This window comes from Cetorhinus maximus, chromosome 28 (assembly GCF_964194155.1).
Source record: "Cetorhinus maximus chromosome 28, sCetMax3.hap1.1, whole genome shotgun sequence".
Taxonomy (NCBI): domain Eukaryota; kingdom Metazoa; phylum Chordata; class Chondrichthyes; order Lamniformes; family Cetorhinidae; genus Cetorhinus; species Cetorhinus maximus.
Window position 1 is genome coordinate 19,173,626 of NC_135906.1, and position 16,443 is coordinate 19,190,068.

Genomic DNA, 16,443 nt, shown 5'->3' on the forward strand with positions numbered 1-16,443 from the left:
ACTCCGATTGAGGCGAGATGGTGGGGGGAGGGCTGTACTCCAGTTGATGGTAGTGCACAAGCACTTGTAATGGGGAGGGGTAGGGAAGTATTAGGGAAACCTTGTATAAAGTGACCATTCCTCTGCAGCTGAGACAGTTCAGGTGCAGCCACATTGACATGCTTGAAGTTGGGCAGCTAGCTTATCTGCCCACTCAAACAACACAGAGACGTGAAAGTGCCATCAAATGCTCCAGAGTTTTTCACTGCTTGGACACAGACTGCAAACTAATGAGCATTTTAGTGGACTGCAGAACAATTGGACGCCTGCACATGTTGTACAGTCTCCTTGTGAAAGCTGGCCATGGAGCAGTCACTGGTGGAGGTGCTCATAGTGTCTTGCAATGTCATCATTCAAATTTGGACCAGTTTACCCCATGGTTCAAGCTAACAGCGCAGCCTTGCAGTGCAGGTTAGGAGAATGCCTGCGCCTGAGCTAAAAGCACAGCATGCAGTCCAGTGTGCAAAGCTGCCGCCAAACCGTCAAATGGAGTGGGGCAAAGGTGGGTGGGTTTTTGGGCAGCCATGCAGCACACTAAACCCTGGCCATCCAAGTGGTGGCCAGCACTCTCCGGGATGTGTTAAGGGGCCTTCAGACTTAACCAAGCGAGGTTCTTAGAACACCCAAGCTAACCCATGCATCGCTCTCTTTCACCCTGCAGGAGGAATACATCAGAAGCATAGACCTAGTTGTATGCCTCATGGAGAAAAGAATGACGGAGATGCCTGGCTGTGCAGAGGGAGAGCAGCACCCTGAGGAAGAAAGGGTGGCTAGGGCTCCCACACATGCCACTGAAGAACCACAGCAAGCCCTCGCTGGTCGGCACCTAGCTAGACCCAGGATCTACAGATGGTGCATGTCATTACTGCAGATGACAGAGAACCAGTATCACCAAAGATTGCGCATGTCCAGGGAATTAGTCGCTCACATCTGCCACCGGCTGCCGGATTTGGCGCCACGGGTAGATGGAGGGCATCCACTGCCAGTGGTCGTGAAAGTGACCACGGCGCTCAATTTTTACACCAGTGGCTTCTTTCAGGGCTCCACATGTGACCTCTGTGGGAAATCACAAGCTTCCATGTACAAATGCATCCATGAGGTCAGGGACGCCATCTTCGCAAAGGCACACAACTTTGTGCATTTCACCCGGGATCAGGAAAGCCAGGATGTAAGAGTGCTGAGATTTGCCCAGAACCCAGATTTTCCACGGGTGCAGGGTGCCATTGACTGTACTCAACATGGCATTCAGATCTCGGTTGGCAACAAGCGGCCAACTACGGCAACTGCAAGGGCTTCCACTCGCTGAATATTCAGCTGGTGTGCGACCACCACAAGCGCACCCTGCAAGTCTGTGCTCAGTTCCTGGGGAGTGTCCATGACTCCTACATCCTTAGCAGGTCTCAGCTCCTGGAAATCTTCCAGGGTCCACAGAGGCTGCAGCGATGGCTGCTTGGGGACAAGGGCTACCCGCAGAGGACGTGGCTGATGACACCCATGCGGCCGCCTCAGAGTGCAGCAGAGAGGGTAGAATGAGGCTCATGCTGCAACTCGCACCTTGGTGGGGCAAATCTTCGGAATCTTGAAAATGAGGTGTCTGGACCAGTTTGGGGGAGCCCTGCAATATAGTCCATAGAGGGTGTCATGCATCATCATCGCCTGCTGTGCCCTTTACAACCTGGTGCTGCAACGGGGAGAGGAGCTAGCTGATGAAGAGACGGAGGAGCTGGATGTCTCATCTCATGAGGAGGACATCGATGGAGATGAGCGTGAGGAGGTTCTCGAAGACGAGAATGACAGCGATGAGGCCATTGCACTAGCTAGACAAGGCAGGCACGCTCAGGAGGACCTCATAGCAGCTAGATTCGTGGAGGATGATGACAACATGCAGTGAGGAGATACCATAGACCCTCACATTGCATCTATTAACGTTTGACTCCAGTCCGGCTGATCGCAACACACATACCCTCTGTGATAAGGCTCCTGTCATGGAGACGCAGTGGATGCCCTAATAGTCACTAGATTCTAGGAGGATGATGACAACATACAGTGAGGATGCTTCATTCACCTTCACATAGCCTTTGAATGTCTGACTCCTGTCTAGCTGAGGGCAGCTCGCTTGCGCTCTGTGCTCAGGGTCATATCATGGGGACGCGTCGTGAAACTTTAAATGCACCTGATCCTTTGCCAACCTTTAGCACCTGACCCCTTCAGGAGCATGGGGTTGGAGGGGCGGGGAGAGGGGAGGCAGCCCCATCTCAAAGATGCTGAGAGCACACATGGAGAATGTCAGAACTCTGTGACTCCTGCCCACAACATTCTGGCAGCAATGACAAGCACCATTGAGGTGCAGGCATTACTAATGTGTCCAGTGAGTGTAAAGCTGGACCATCACTTTGGCCTGAAAGCTACTGCACAGGGAAGAGGTCCTGGACTGAGACACCTTTATCTTGTGCAGGAACCAAAGTTTCACATCTGAGTGACACAAACACTGCTCATCATAACAAGGAGCCATAGACAAGGAGACATTCTTGGGAGTTTATTTATAATAGTGAACATTATGTACATTATGTGATTAACACCCATGCCCAGACTGTGCAACTTCATCTTCTTAATGAGGTGTCAGCTGTGGCTCAGTCCATAGCACCCTCGCCTTTGAATCAGAAGGTTGTGGGTTCATGTCCCACTCCTGGAAACCAAGAACTGTGATTGTACTCAAAAGAGTTGCAATCTGTGACTGTTGATAACTCAAAAGAATTTTTTTCATCTTCTTAACGAGGTGTCAGCTGTGGCTCAGTTCATAGCACCCTCGCCTTTGAATCAGAGGGTTGTGGGTTCATGTCCCACTCCCGGAAACCAAGAACTGTGATTGTACTCGAAAGAGTTGCAATCTGTGACTGTTGATAACTCGAAAGAGTTTCATCTTCTTAACGAGGTGTCAGCTGTGGCTCAGTCCATAGCACCCTCGCCTTTGAATCAGAAGGTTGTGGGTTCACGTCCCACTCCTGGAAACCAAGAACTGTGATTGTACTCAAAAGAGTTGCAATCTGTGACTGTTGATAACTCAAAAGAATTTTTTTCATCTTCTTAACGAGGTGTCAGCTGTGGCTCAGTCCATAGCACCCTCGCCTTTGAATCAGAAGGTTGTGGGTTCATGTCCCACTCCTGGAAACCAAGAACTGTGATTGTACTCAAAAGAGTTGCAATCTGTGACTGTTGATAACTCAAAAGAATTTTTTTCATCTTCTTAACGAGGTGTCAGCTGTGGCTCAGTCCATAGCACCCTCGCCTTTGAATCAGAGGGTTGTGGGTTCATGTCCCACTCCCGGAAACCAAGAACTGTGATTGTACTCGAAAGAGATGCAATCTGTGACTGTTGATAACTCGAAAGAGTTTCATCTTCTTAACGGTCCTAACTCTGCCATTATGTCTTGGTGCTCCCCCGACATCCACAGCGGAGGTGGAGGCAGCCCGCTGATTGCTGTGCCCTGTCTGTGATGACCTTGACGGGCATCCTCTGGAGGGTCGAGACCTGGAGGGCCCTGGCCTGCTTTTGGGGTCCTGCTGTGTGGCAGTGGCACCTTCCTCGGCCTGTGGAGCTGGAGCTGCTGGGGTCAGAGGAAAAGGGGATTCAGATGGGCTGGACACCCCCAGAGTATCCTGAGTGGATGGACCCAGGGTGTGCACCTGCTGAACCTCCTCCCTATGGGTGCGCAAGGGTCTCTGGCTGATTCCTTGCGGAGAAGGGGAAGCTGGAGTGAGATGGAGCTGCCCTACACCCCTCTCATATTAACACTATTGGAGGCTAACTGTAGCATCAGCAATGGAGTTCAGCCTGTGCGACAGTGTAGGACAGATGCCTTGGACCAAGATCTCTATGGCAGCTGCCATCCTACCAGCGTTGACCTCGGTCCATTGGCATGCTGGCACCATCACCTCAGGCTGAAGGCAGACGGACTCCTACATTGTGCCTTGCAATCTGAGGAGTGCAGCGGACATCACTTCTGATGTTCCCGAGCTTGCCTTTGCAGCTCCAGCAACTGAGGTATGACAGAGTCCAGAGGCTCATCATCTGACTCAGACTCCGCAGTTTTCTGGCCTTCAGCAGTCCCCTGAGTGCCAGAAATCTGGGAAGTCCCTGCCGCCACCTGCTGTGGATCAGACAGTGCAATGTGCTCACCAGATTTGTGACCCCGAGGTTATTCTAAAGCTTGGTCCCGTTGAGATGTTTATCTCTGCGCTGGTGGAGGGTGGGTGAGCGCTGTGACTGCTCCTCAATTGTCTGATGGATGTTGCACTGTTGGATGGTCACTTGGCTGGGCTGACCACCATCGACCTCACTGTCAGAACAGGAATGGCCCAGATGTTTGCTGGCCAGCTGTATGACTCTATTTTCAAAGTATATGAGGACCTTGATGTCGGCTATTCCCCCACCAGTCGACGGCCTCTCCCTCTTGTGTACCAACTTGTCCTGCATGAATACAGATGGAGAAAGTGTAAGCAGGACACCTGCCAGGCCAGATGATAAGTATGCCTGGCCTGTGTCGATGGTGAGTGGTCCCATGGATGGGATGAGGACAATGGTGTGTGTGAGAGTGAATGGTGATGTCCCTTGAACAGGCAGTGAGTGAGATCCCTGTGGATGGGTTTGAGAGTGTGTGAGTTAAGAGTGATGAGAAGAGTGACTTACTCTGGCGGAACGGAGGAGATCATTCATCTGGCACTGGGTGGCTGTCCTCTTTTGCAGGGTGTTGGCATTGACCACCAGTGCCACCGCTTCCCAAGCTGGATTGGTGATGTTGATGCTCTTCCTGGGGCAAGAGTAGGGGTAGTGGGCATCCACAACGTCCAAAAGGTGTTCCAGGGACGGCAGCAGCCTTGTTGCCTTTCAGGGCCATGTCTTCCTAGGCTGGAAGCACTGAGAGGTGTGTGCACAGCTGCACTTTTAATATGGTGCCAAGTGAGGTAACAGTGTAGCGGGAGAATCAGAGGCCGCCCGCCATCGAAACAACGTGTTTCCTGGGAAAGCCTGATTAATGTGACAGGATTGAGATGATACGGTGTGAAAGGCTGCCATTGCGGCCAGCAGGTAACGTTCTTTTTCCTGCCCGCTGCCGCACTTAATGAAAATCTGTGACAATTTTGCCCTATTTTCACCTTTACATGCCAGCCTTCCTTTTGGCAGTTTTGTGTTAAGGATCCAGTTCCACTGAAACTGCACCAGGCTCATTTCACATTAGTTCTTTGAGCTAAGTGAAAGACTTCCATCCAGCTTTGTGGGTTGGAATAAAACCCTGAGTTCAAAGGTAGGGCTGCTCACATACAGTTTGTAGCATTTAGTACATGGCATTGTAGCAGCTATTAATAGAGCACAGTGTTCCTACAGATACACAACATTACTACGGCTTTTAATAGATGATACACAGCAATATTATAGCTCGTAACAACTAGTTTACAGCATTACAATGCATCCTACTTCTCATCAATCTATTTGAGTTTCTGACAGAAGCTCTCAATGTTTCACAATAGGATGAACAAGAAGAGGAGGAAGCTGCCAATCAGAAACTTGCACTGCAGAAAGCCAAGGAGGTAGCAGAAGTGAGTCCATTGTCAGCTGCCAACTTGTCAATAGCTGCGTAAGTAGAGCTTGTTTAATAGATAATGTTATGTGATATTTTGGTGCTAAATGGCTTGGATTTAATATGATCTTAGAGCTAGTCTGAAGACTAATTTAAATAATAAAGTTACACTTGCCAGAATACTTGTTTCCTCCGTCATTGTTTTGAAACTTTTAATTGAACATGCCATTTGGCAAGATTTTCTGAGAACACTGTGGACGAGTTACTGATTTGTAAGGTGGCACTATGCCCTAATGTGTTCGAATTTGCTATTCCATGGTCCATCAGAACATTGCATTTGTGATTCACCTCATGGTGGGGCTCTAATCCAGTAGATCAGGTAGGGGGTGAAATCAGGGGCCAGCACCCCAAGATGCCCTCTTACCTCTTGGTGTAGGTATATAATTGATACTGACATTACATGGGAGCAGGTCAACTGTCTGGCACCTTGGCCAGAGAATGGAAAAAATTGAATTTAAATGAGGAAATTCAATCCCAACAAGAGATCAGAATGATAAATTTCCTGCTTTGTTGGAATCTGGGTTCAAATCCATTTCTTGTTCTGACAGCTGTACTCTTAATAAAGTGTATTCAGCTATTCTCTATAGCCCAGCTTCCAGTGGATGTAATGTGAGGCAGAACTCCAATTAGAAACTGTCACTAATTTGGCAATTGTTGCTGGTTATAGCTAAACAAAAGAGAGAAAAACAATCAAGTAGAGAGTACCTGTTTTAAGTATCACTCCCATCTCTATCTGGGAAATATAGCAATAACAGTATATTTGGCTAGTATTAAAATAATATTTAATTTCTTCCTTCTTGGAAAGCCTGCATTTCAGGTCCTTCCCTCCAGGACCACTTCAGTGATGTTTTGTGTCCTAAAACAACTGAATTCATTTTAACATGAGCAAAGTACTGCAGTTGCTGGAAATCTGAAACAAAAACAGAAAATGCTGGATTTATTCAGCAGGCCAGGCAGCAACTGTGGAGTAAGAAACAGAGTTAACATTTCAAGTCAGTGATCTTTCAGCGAAACTGAATGAACCATTTATTTTAGTAGGGCTCAGTCTCTGGGATGATAACAGAAATGCAGTAGCCATTGGTTAGGTGTCCCAGATCACTTCCCAGGTAGATCTTATGTTCCACTCACTACTGAAATGAATGAGATCCTCCAAGACAAGGCAAACCTTCTGCCTTCACCAGGCTGAAGTTGGCAGAGGGTGTTGATGGAAATACTGGTTTCAGTTAAGCCAGACAATCAGCATTCTTCTTCTTTCTGTAAGGAATCTATGCTTTTCCATAAGAGATGGGATTGAGTATATTGGATAGAAAGTAACTCTCTGAGATTTTCTTTCATCTCTTCTAAAATTATGCTTGACCTTTAACCAGACAAAATGAAAGCTAAAGAGAGGAAAGGTGCATCAATCATAAGGGTAAGCCATTAGATGGAGATGTTACTCTGGGCTTAGTTGCAACCTGGCAAATCCATTTCTCAAAGCAGGATATTGTAAAATAGCAGTCACAGAATTTGGTACGAATATATTAAGTGTCTGTCTGCTGATATCACCAGTAGCAGTTTTTAGCCTCATATACACATTTTGCATGTTTCAGCCATGTCAGATGCATGTTAACATGGCCAATGTGTCCCTTGTTTCTATTTGTTGTCCAAATCAGACCAAACTGTTCATTATGTATTTCCTTTACTTATTTGAAATCTAATTACCGCCAAATTTTAGTTTAAACAAAAAACATTTTTCTTTTTCTTAATGTAAGATGGTCATTCTTCATATTAGTACACAGTAACCGCTCTAGTCTGGAATGTTCGGGACCAAGGCATTTCTGGATTTTGGAATTTTCTGGGTTATAGAATAAAGTTAGAATGCTTAACCACAAGCATGTAAACCAGATATAAATATGTACCTGAGGTAACACATGCTAAAATCATGTTAAGACACAAAGTACACATTTTCAAATTCATTCGCATGAAAATATTGGTACACAGGGGTCCGGAATAAAATTGAGCATCGTCATTAATTAAGCAATATCCCATTTTAACATATGCACACACAGTAATCAGTCTCTTTCCTGCTGCAGCAACCCCCCACCCCGCCCCATCACACACACTCTTTCTGACACACACACACACACACACACAGTAATCAACCTTCTCCGCCACTTTTGCTCTAGTTGCCAATGCCTGCGATTCAGATTTGCCAGCCTGGGGTAAGGAGCCTGTACAACAGGCAGACAGGAACAGAAACACAACAAAATCTGCAGCCGCTACTCACCTTCACAGCTGAATCGCATGGCCTCCCGGTTTTTCCCACATTCTGGACACCTCAGTCAGCCACTAAATTACACTTGCCTGTCCCTGTTTGCACACAAACAACCCAGGCCCGCTCAACACTTGATGCTGAAAGTGTTTCCTAAGGTTAAAGAGTACATTGGGCTCACTGTCTGTCCTTGCTGTTTGGCGGCATCGATCCAGTGAGTCCAGGATTGTTGCAGCAGAGCGAGTGACAGTTGTGCGACCTGCTAAAAAAAAATTCCAGACTAGTGGTGTTCCAGGATGCCCAGAGTTCCAGACTGGAAAGATTACAGTGTATTTATTTATTGAGCATACATTTTTTTCCAAAGAAAAAATTAATTACTTCCTGGTAAGTCATTGGTCAGAGCTGTCCCGATGTCTTAGTAGTAATGTGCACTGCTGGGTATGATATCGTTATGCGGACCAGGAAGATCCCAAATTTTATCCCCGATTTCTGGTGGTTTAGCTGTTTCTGTTGACTCATAACAAACGTGCTGCAACTGGCTTGAGTGCTTCCAAGCTAGGGAGAGGGACGAAAAGATCAGAGATTCTCCTGCGCATTGCTATCCAGGGATTCTTATTGGAGAGTATGTAGATATTAATTGTGAGAACATAATCAGTCTCCATGATTGAATATTTTCAATGTTTGAGCTCACACAAGAAGAATTGGGTGAGGTGCCAGAGGGCTGCTGGGCCTGAATACCATCAAGAGTCAGCATATTCAGGTGAAGAACATTGAAAAAATATCAAAACTTCTTCATCGAAAAAAATTGCTTATAGAAAGAAAACTATCACAAGGCCACACTCATACACATCCTGACAGCCACTGGGAGCAGGTGATGGGCACAATGGAGAAAGGGGCACAGGAGGAAAATAAGCTTGGAGAACCCTAAACAAGAATTTTTTAATCTAAACATAAAAATACTAACTCGGGGTTGGGATAGATGCTGTTCTTTCACCTCTAGGATTTTGGTTCAAATCCAGTTCAGATAGATGGGATGAAAGTCTCCTGTCTCTTACTTTATGGGTCTTGCATGAATTGAGTTTGGGCAGTCTTAATCCAATTCATACTAGACACAAAGTAATTTCTAATTTAGCACCAATTGGCAAGGTCACTCAGAGAATGGATTACATAGGACATACAGTACAGAAACAGCCCACTCGGCCCCACCAATCCATGTTTACGTTTATGCTCTAATGGAGCCTCCTCCCGTCTTTTAACATTTAAATCTATCAGTGTAACCCTCCATTCCCTTCTCCTTCATATGTTTATCTAGCCTCCCACTGAATCCATCTATACTATTTGCTTATACCATCCCCTTTGGTAGCGAATTCCACATTCTCATCTCTCTTTGCAACTTATAAGTTGTTGCTTTTATTCAGTAAAAAAGTTTCTTCTGAATTCCCTACTGTATTTCTAGGTGACTATCCTATATTGATGGTCTCTAGTTATGCTCTTTCCACAAGAGGAAACAGTCTCCCTGTATTCAATCTACAAAAACCTTTCATAATTTTAAAGACCTCTATAGGTCATTCCTGGGCTTTCTTTTCTCATGAGAAAAGGGAGCTAGCCTATTCATGCTTTTCTCCTGTTTCTGGTATTTTACAGGTTATCATCCTTGTAACTCTGCTTCTCTGCTCCCTCTCAAGTGCCTCTATAACCCCTTTAAAATATGGCAAACAAAACTGGGAAATGCAAAATTGACACTGCAGTAACAGTTACTACCTGAAGTTAGGACTGAGGCGTATTGTTAGGGTATAGTTGAGGGAGCTTTATTTTATATTTAGCTCATAATTAAACTGATATTAATTCAGTGCAGGAACTGGGCAAGTATCCTACTCAGTATTGCTAATATTGCTTTCCTTTAAGAGCATAAAGTTCACTAAATAAATAAAAGAAAAATAAACTATCATATATATGAATTATGCACTATGCACATTCATTACACTGCAGAAGTCATACTTTAGAGTGTATTTTTAAAAAACAGTCATTTCCTCCTGTTATTTTTTAATCATTTTGAAAACTTGGCCTTTTTCCAGGGAAGGGAGCTGCGAATCTATAAGCAGTTAGTGAACAGGATGAAACAGCCAGAAAGATACAGAGGAGGAAAATAAGCTGAGAGAAACAGCCAATCTACATAATGTTCCTTCAGCAGTTAACCTCTTGTAAACTTCTGAATGTGCCTACTTAGACCACTTCAACCCAGGAGGTACCTGAGAATTAGTCTTAAAGGAACAGCCAAAGTTAAATGCAGTTTTATCTTAGTAGCCAGACATCAGCACCATATTCCAGATTACCTGTAAGCAATTCCACAGGAGATCGATTAGGCTGAAGTAAATATGAATTTAATACATATTCTTTAGGTAAGATCACAGGAACATTGCAAATAAAGATGTTCATGGATGCATTCATACTGTAATTAAGATAATTTTATTTGTTACATCAAAGTCATCAACACTAAACATACAATTAAACTGTTTAAACAAGAAGATGTTTTGAAACATTATCACAGATTAGGTCTTGACGATTATCAACCGTTATGATTTGGTGTGTATTGATTCATCTTATTAAGGTTTATGGAATTTTTCCCCAGTAACTCAATTATTCCCTCCCCTCTCCTCTCTGCCTGTTTCGTACTAGAGGCAAATAAAAGAGGTTTTTTGGCCCATCTAGCTCATTTAACTGTAGAGGACTTTAGCACAAAAGAAGGCCATTTGGTCCATTGTGCTGCTCTTTGTTAAACTAATCTATAGAAAATGTGGTCCTCCATCATAGTTTTTAATTTCCTCTCGAATGATTCCAGACTGTTTGCCTTCAGTACTTGACCTGAAAGTAGCCACTTAAATGAGTTACCAGAGGGCTAGTGACCCTTGTGAAACCATAATCCTCCAAGAATAGGTGCCTTCAGGAGAGGTGAGAAAAATTGGGGTGAAAAAGATTCAAGTAGTCTTTGTTTGCTATTGCTACATCAGTTAGAAGAACACTGGCCCAGGGTACATTGAGAAGAAAATCAGCTTGAGTTTTCTTTATTCATTCATGGGTTGTGGGCATCGCCATTGCCATTACTAATTGCCCTTGAGAAGGTGGTGATGTACCGCCTTCTTCAACTGCTGCAGTCCATGTGGTGTAGGGACATCCACTGTGCAATTAGGAAGGGCAGTGAAGGACATTGAGATTCTGCTCTTGCATACAATATTCTCTGGTGCAAGATGTTCTTGTGAGAGCATTAGAGTAAGACAGAATCAGGCTCAACTGTGTTGCTCAGAATGATGAAATATTTTGTGGAGACCCACCCTGTAGGCTCACAACATGAAAGTGAGGAACCAGGGTTGAAATCATATGACCACTATCCTTGGGGCAGCAGAGTTGAAATAATTGGGATGTTTGGCAGCTTGTATATCCTGAAGTAACATGACCTTTTTTCCATCTTTTCCTGCAAACTTCCAGCATTGAATATCAAATGAATACAAAGCATCAAAGGCTGAATACTAATTCGTATCTTGTTAGTAGTGCACAAATCCTTAATGTGCTTGTGTGACATTAACAAGTGATGGACAGAATAATGTCATACAGATGCATAATTCTTGTCTGTTATAATCAGTGACACATTACTAGCCTATAAAATCACATTTTTAAAATCCTCATCATTTATGAAATTGCCAAATGGCACCGGAGAGTTGCTGATGCGTACCCCAACTAGGATTGGAACTTTAAGGAAACAAGAGAAGTAAAGTGTGGGGAAGTTAAAAAGGCTAACTTGGTACTAGGCATCTTGCCATGGGTGGGGCTGCACTTTGAGCCGGGCCAGCTCTGAACAACTCCATCACATCTTTTAATACATGACTTTGTTTATTTAAGAAATCACAGAGCTGTCATTCCTTCAGATCATATCATTGTGTAGCAATTTGCTGATTGATGCTTGTGAGGTTTTAAACTGTATATTTTTATAAGATAAGGTATCTTAAGGGTACACCTGACTTTCCTGACCTGACTACATGGCAATCCTGGCCTGAGTAACCTCAAGGCTAGAGGAGGCTTCAAATTGGCTCCATGTTTTGGAAATGCTAGGCCAACATCATAATTTTGACATTACATTGAATGGTTAGAGTATTGGATTTTTTGAACATTTTGATTAAAAAATTATTTTGTTACTTAAATGAGAAAAAAATTCCAGTAACTTTGTTTTTTAATCTTGTTTCTTTGCTCAAATCAAGGGAACATGAAAATACCAGTCACAATTAGCATAACCTCTTATTTTTGTTGAATTATTATACTTTTAAATTTTCATTGATCGATACATTTTGTGGTATTTTTCACTCTTTGTTCCCTACCTCGACCCTCCAAACTTAATAGGCCAGTCCAATAATACTCCATTGTATCCACTCAGGGTCATGTTAGATTGGCCTGACTAACTCTTCTGATTTTCTCCGAATCACTTTCTGATATAGAAACCTGAATGAAATAAAAGTTAAATGATTTTCTAAGTTGTAAGATGTCGGTAGAGGATGTCTTTGCTGAACTGAAAAATACATGATTTCTAATATTTTTGTTTAAAACTTGACTTTTAAGAGTTTTAGGTTCTTTCTCCAAGGCATTTTCACACTTTCTCTATTCTTGGGTTTCTGTGTGACACGTGCCATGTCAACAAGTGCCATGTGACAAGTCCCCAGGACCTGATGGCCTACATCCTACGGTCTTAAACGAAGTGGCTGCAGAGAAAGTAGATGCATTGGTTGTAATTTTCCAAAATTCCTTAGGTTCTGGACGGGTCCCATCAGATTGGAAAATAGCAAATATAACTCCTCTATACAAGAAGGGAGGGAGACAGAAAGCAAGAAACTGCAGACCAGTTAGCCTAATATCTGTCATTGCGAAAATGCTAGAAGCTATTATTAAGGTGGTTATAGCTGGGCACTTAGAAAACCTTAATGTAATCCGGCAGAGTCAACATGGTTTTGTGAAAGGGAAATCATGTTTGACCAATTTATTAGTGTTTTTTGATGAAGTAACAAGCAACATGAATAATGGGGAACCTGTAGATGTGGTGTACTTGGATTTCCAAAAGACGTTTGATAAGTTGCCACTTCAAAGGTTACGACACAAAATAAGAGTTCCTGATGGAGAGAGGAACATATTAGCATGGATAGAGAATTGGTTAGCTAACAGGAAGCAGAGAGTAGGGATACATGGCTCATTTTCAGGTTGGTAAGCTGTAACTAGTGGAGTGCCACAGGGATCAGTACTACTTACAATTTATATCGATGACTTGGATGAAGGGATTGAATGTATGGTTGTTAAATTTGCTGATGATACAATGATAGGTAGAAGAATAAGTTCTGAAGAGGACATAAGGAGTAGGTAAGTGATTGAGCAAAAATTTGGCAGATGGAGTATAAGGTGGGAAAGTGTGAACTTGTCCACTTTGGTAGGAGGAATAAAAATGCTGTATATTATTTAAATTCAGAGAGATTGCAGAACTTTGCAGTACAGGGGGATCTAGGTGTCCTGGTACATGAATCACAAAAAGCTAGTATGCAGGTATAGCAAGTGATCGGGAAGGCAAATGGAATTTTGTCATTTATTGCAAGAGAAATGGAATATAGAAGTAGGGAAGTTTTGCTACATTTGTACAGGGCATTGGTGAGACCACATCTGGAGTACTATGTACAGTTTTGGTCACTTTGCTTAAGAAAGGATATAATTGCATCAGAAGTAGTTCAGAGAAGGTTCACTTGACAAATACCTGGCTTAAAGGAGTTATCTTATGAGGAAAAGTTGGACAGGTTGGGTCTGTATCCACTGGAGTTTAAAAGGATTAGAGGTGATCTTTTTGAAACACATAAGATATTGACAGGGTAGATGCTGAGTAAAGGATGTATCACCTTGTGAGAGAGATTAGAACTAGGGGACAGAATTTAAAAATAAGGGGTCTCCCATTTACGATGGAGATTAGGAGAATTTTTTTTTCTCTCAGAGGGCCGTTAGTGTGTGGAATTCTCTTTCCCAGAAAGCAGTGGAAGTAGAGTAATTGAATATTGTAAAGACTGAGTTAGTTACATTCTTGACTGACAAGGGAGTCGAAGGCAATGGTTCTACACCCCAGAATCCAATACTCAAACCTTAAAGCAATTTGGTATTCTTGAATATCAATGGACAAAGTTACTTGATTTTTTTTCCAAAGAGGAAATGTTGATTTTATTTGAGTCAAATTTTCAGAAAGTTTGAAAACAAAAGGTAACCAGGACAGTCATGAATAAAAATCCCAGAATGTGTGCACTTCATCTGGTGTTTGGTAACAAAGAGCATTCTTCTGAACTTTGACACTTTTTCCACATGTCTGAACAGTACAGAGAGGGTAAGACCCCCTTCCCCTAGGACCTCAGTGTACTACCATGATGCCTGCACTCAAATGTAAGTACTCTTGCAGTGCAGGTTGGAAATGAAACAGAAAGACTACAGCTTCCCCCCAAAACATCCAAATAACTCATACTAGGAATTGATTGCTTTTGTACAATAATTTTTGTATTTATTATATATAACATACATTCAAGCAATGTTGAGATGTGCCTAATGCTGTCAAATCTGGTCTGTAAGTCCCACCTTTGTGTTTCTTGAAACTTTGAAAATAGTTATAAACCAATATGTCAATTATTTTGCTTATTAAATAGATCTATTTCTTTTACACTAGTGATATTTATACTCTAAATTTTATGTTATGTGTTTTTTGTAGTTATTTTGATATGTTCATATGTAAAATATATATGGATTGCAAAATCACAAATTATATTGAATGCTAGGTTTGCAGGTTAAATGTACAATAATATGGGCTAGGTACAGCAGCAGATTAGTTAATTGATTTTTAACCTTTGGGACCTGTGTTTGAATCCAGTGCAAACTGCTCTGTCTACTGTTTGTGAAATGAGTTTAGGTCAGTTTCATTTAGGGTTGTCAACTCTGGTTGAACATATTCCTGGAACTTTGATCACATGATTCCCACCCTCCAGGCATTCCACCCCCCACACACCCGCCATTGGCCCTTTGATCATCACCCACTTTGCCTTCCTATGCCAATTGGAAAACGAGCAGACCTCTTGCTACCCAAATTGATCATTTATAAGTATTTTACTATCTCCATTATTTTTATAACTAATCCAAAGCAAAACTAAAAAGCACATAATGTTTTTAATACCCCATATTTTTTCTCCTGGGTCGTTCTCAGCAGTGTCCTGACTGAATCGTGTGCTAGCATTCTCTTCTAAGTCAGAAGGCTCATTTCCTATGCCAAAAATTCCCAGTGATTGAAGAACAGAGCTCTGGCTCTGAATTCTCAGTTGACATCTAATGGGATATGCATGTCCTATAGGTGTCTGACACTCCTCATTTCCTTCTCCCATTGACTGAGTTGTGGGAGACCATAAAACCCTCCCTTCATATCAGACTAAAGTCCCCCATTGACTGAGACAAATATGGTTGCGGCCATGAAAGGAGTGTTTACCCTGCTGTCTGTTAGACTATCAGTCAGCCTGAGAATCCATCCATTACTTCACACACTCCTCCAAGGGAAGAATGTGAAGATATGGAAACAACAATAACCAGGACTTGATTTTCCAATAGAAATCAAGAAAAGATGAAGCTATTGTCTTTTTTCTTTAACTGCAACAGCTCAATTTGTAAGAAGTTCAAAGTTCACTCCTCTATAGGGAAGAATGAGCCTTGTCTGTGTAATTTTTATGTTTGCATATTGCTGCTTGAAATCTCTGAGATTATTACTTAGAATAAATAGTATGACTAAAAATATATATTCTAGGCACATCGAGGAAGGACACAGCATGTCAGCATTGGAGGAGTGGACATAGAGAGGGAAATTGTGATTCACATGCAACAATGGGTGTGGTTCCCAATGCCATTCATTAGACCTAAATTTGGAATATGAAGGCCATTACACAGTAATGTTTGTAGTTCCAACTAATTCAACTAATTAACCTGATTAATACACTGTATGGTTTTGAAACAATGAACACATTTTATTACTTAGTACGAAATGCCCATTACTTTTAAACCTAGCATTCCCACTGTGTTGGTGAAGTTCACTTCCACTTCTATTATCATTGTGAATCCACTAGCTACTGCTCACATTCACTTTGCTGAGCAGCAGAATAGTTATCACGTACCATGTTCCTGACATCAGTGTTTGCAATGGGAATGACACCAAATGGTATTTTTAGTAGTGAATGAGTTAACATTTCCTTAATTTAATTTGTACTTATTTTGTGTTCATTTGATTTAAAGTATATTCATGATGTGCCTTATTTTTCAATAACTGGTTCATGGTGTGAGATGGATGTAATTTATATGAAACCAACAGCTGAGTTCCATAGGGTGAGATTGATTCTGATATTGTCATAGCATTTGGCAGAATTTGGAGTTTAATCAGACCATGGCTCATTTGATTTTGTCACATGACAGGAATTGGGCTATAAG

General features: G+C 42.5%; 1 protein-coding gene across 1 annotated transcript in view; it reads left to right on the forward strand.

Annotated features, from left to right (window-relative positions):
* The window catches only part of LOC144668888 (voltage-dependent P/Q-type calcium channel subunit alpha-1A-like), a 741,147-nt gene that overhangs the window by 506,586 nt on the left and 218,118 nt on the right, over positions 1–16,443 (forward strand). Inside the window, exon 20 of the mRNA XM_078531346.1 lies at positions 5,566–5,672. Coding sequence (XP_078387472.1) covers positions 5,566–5,672 — 107 coding nt within the window. The remainder of the gene's footprint in view (positions 1–5,565; positions 5,673–16,443) is intronic.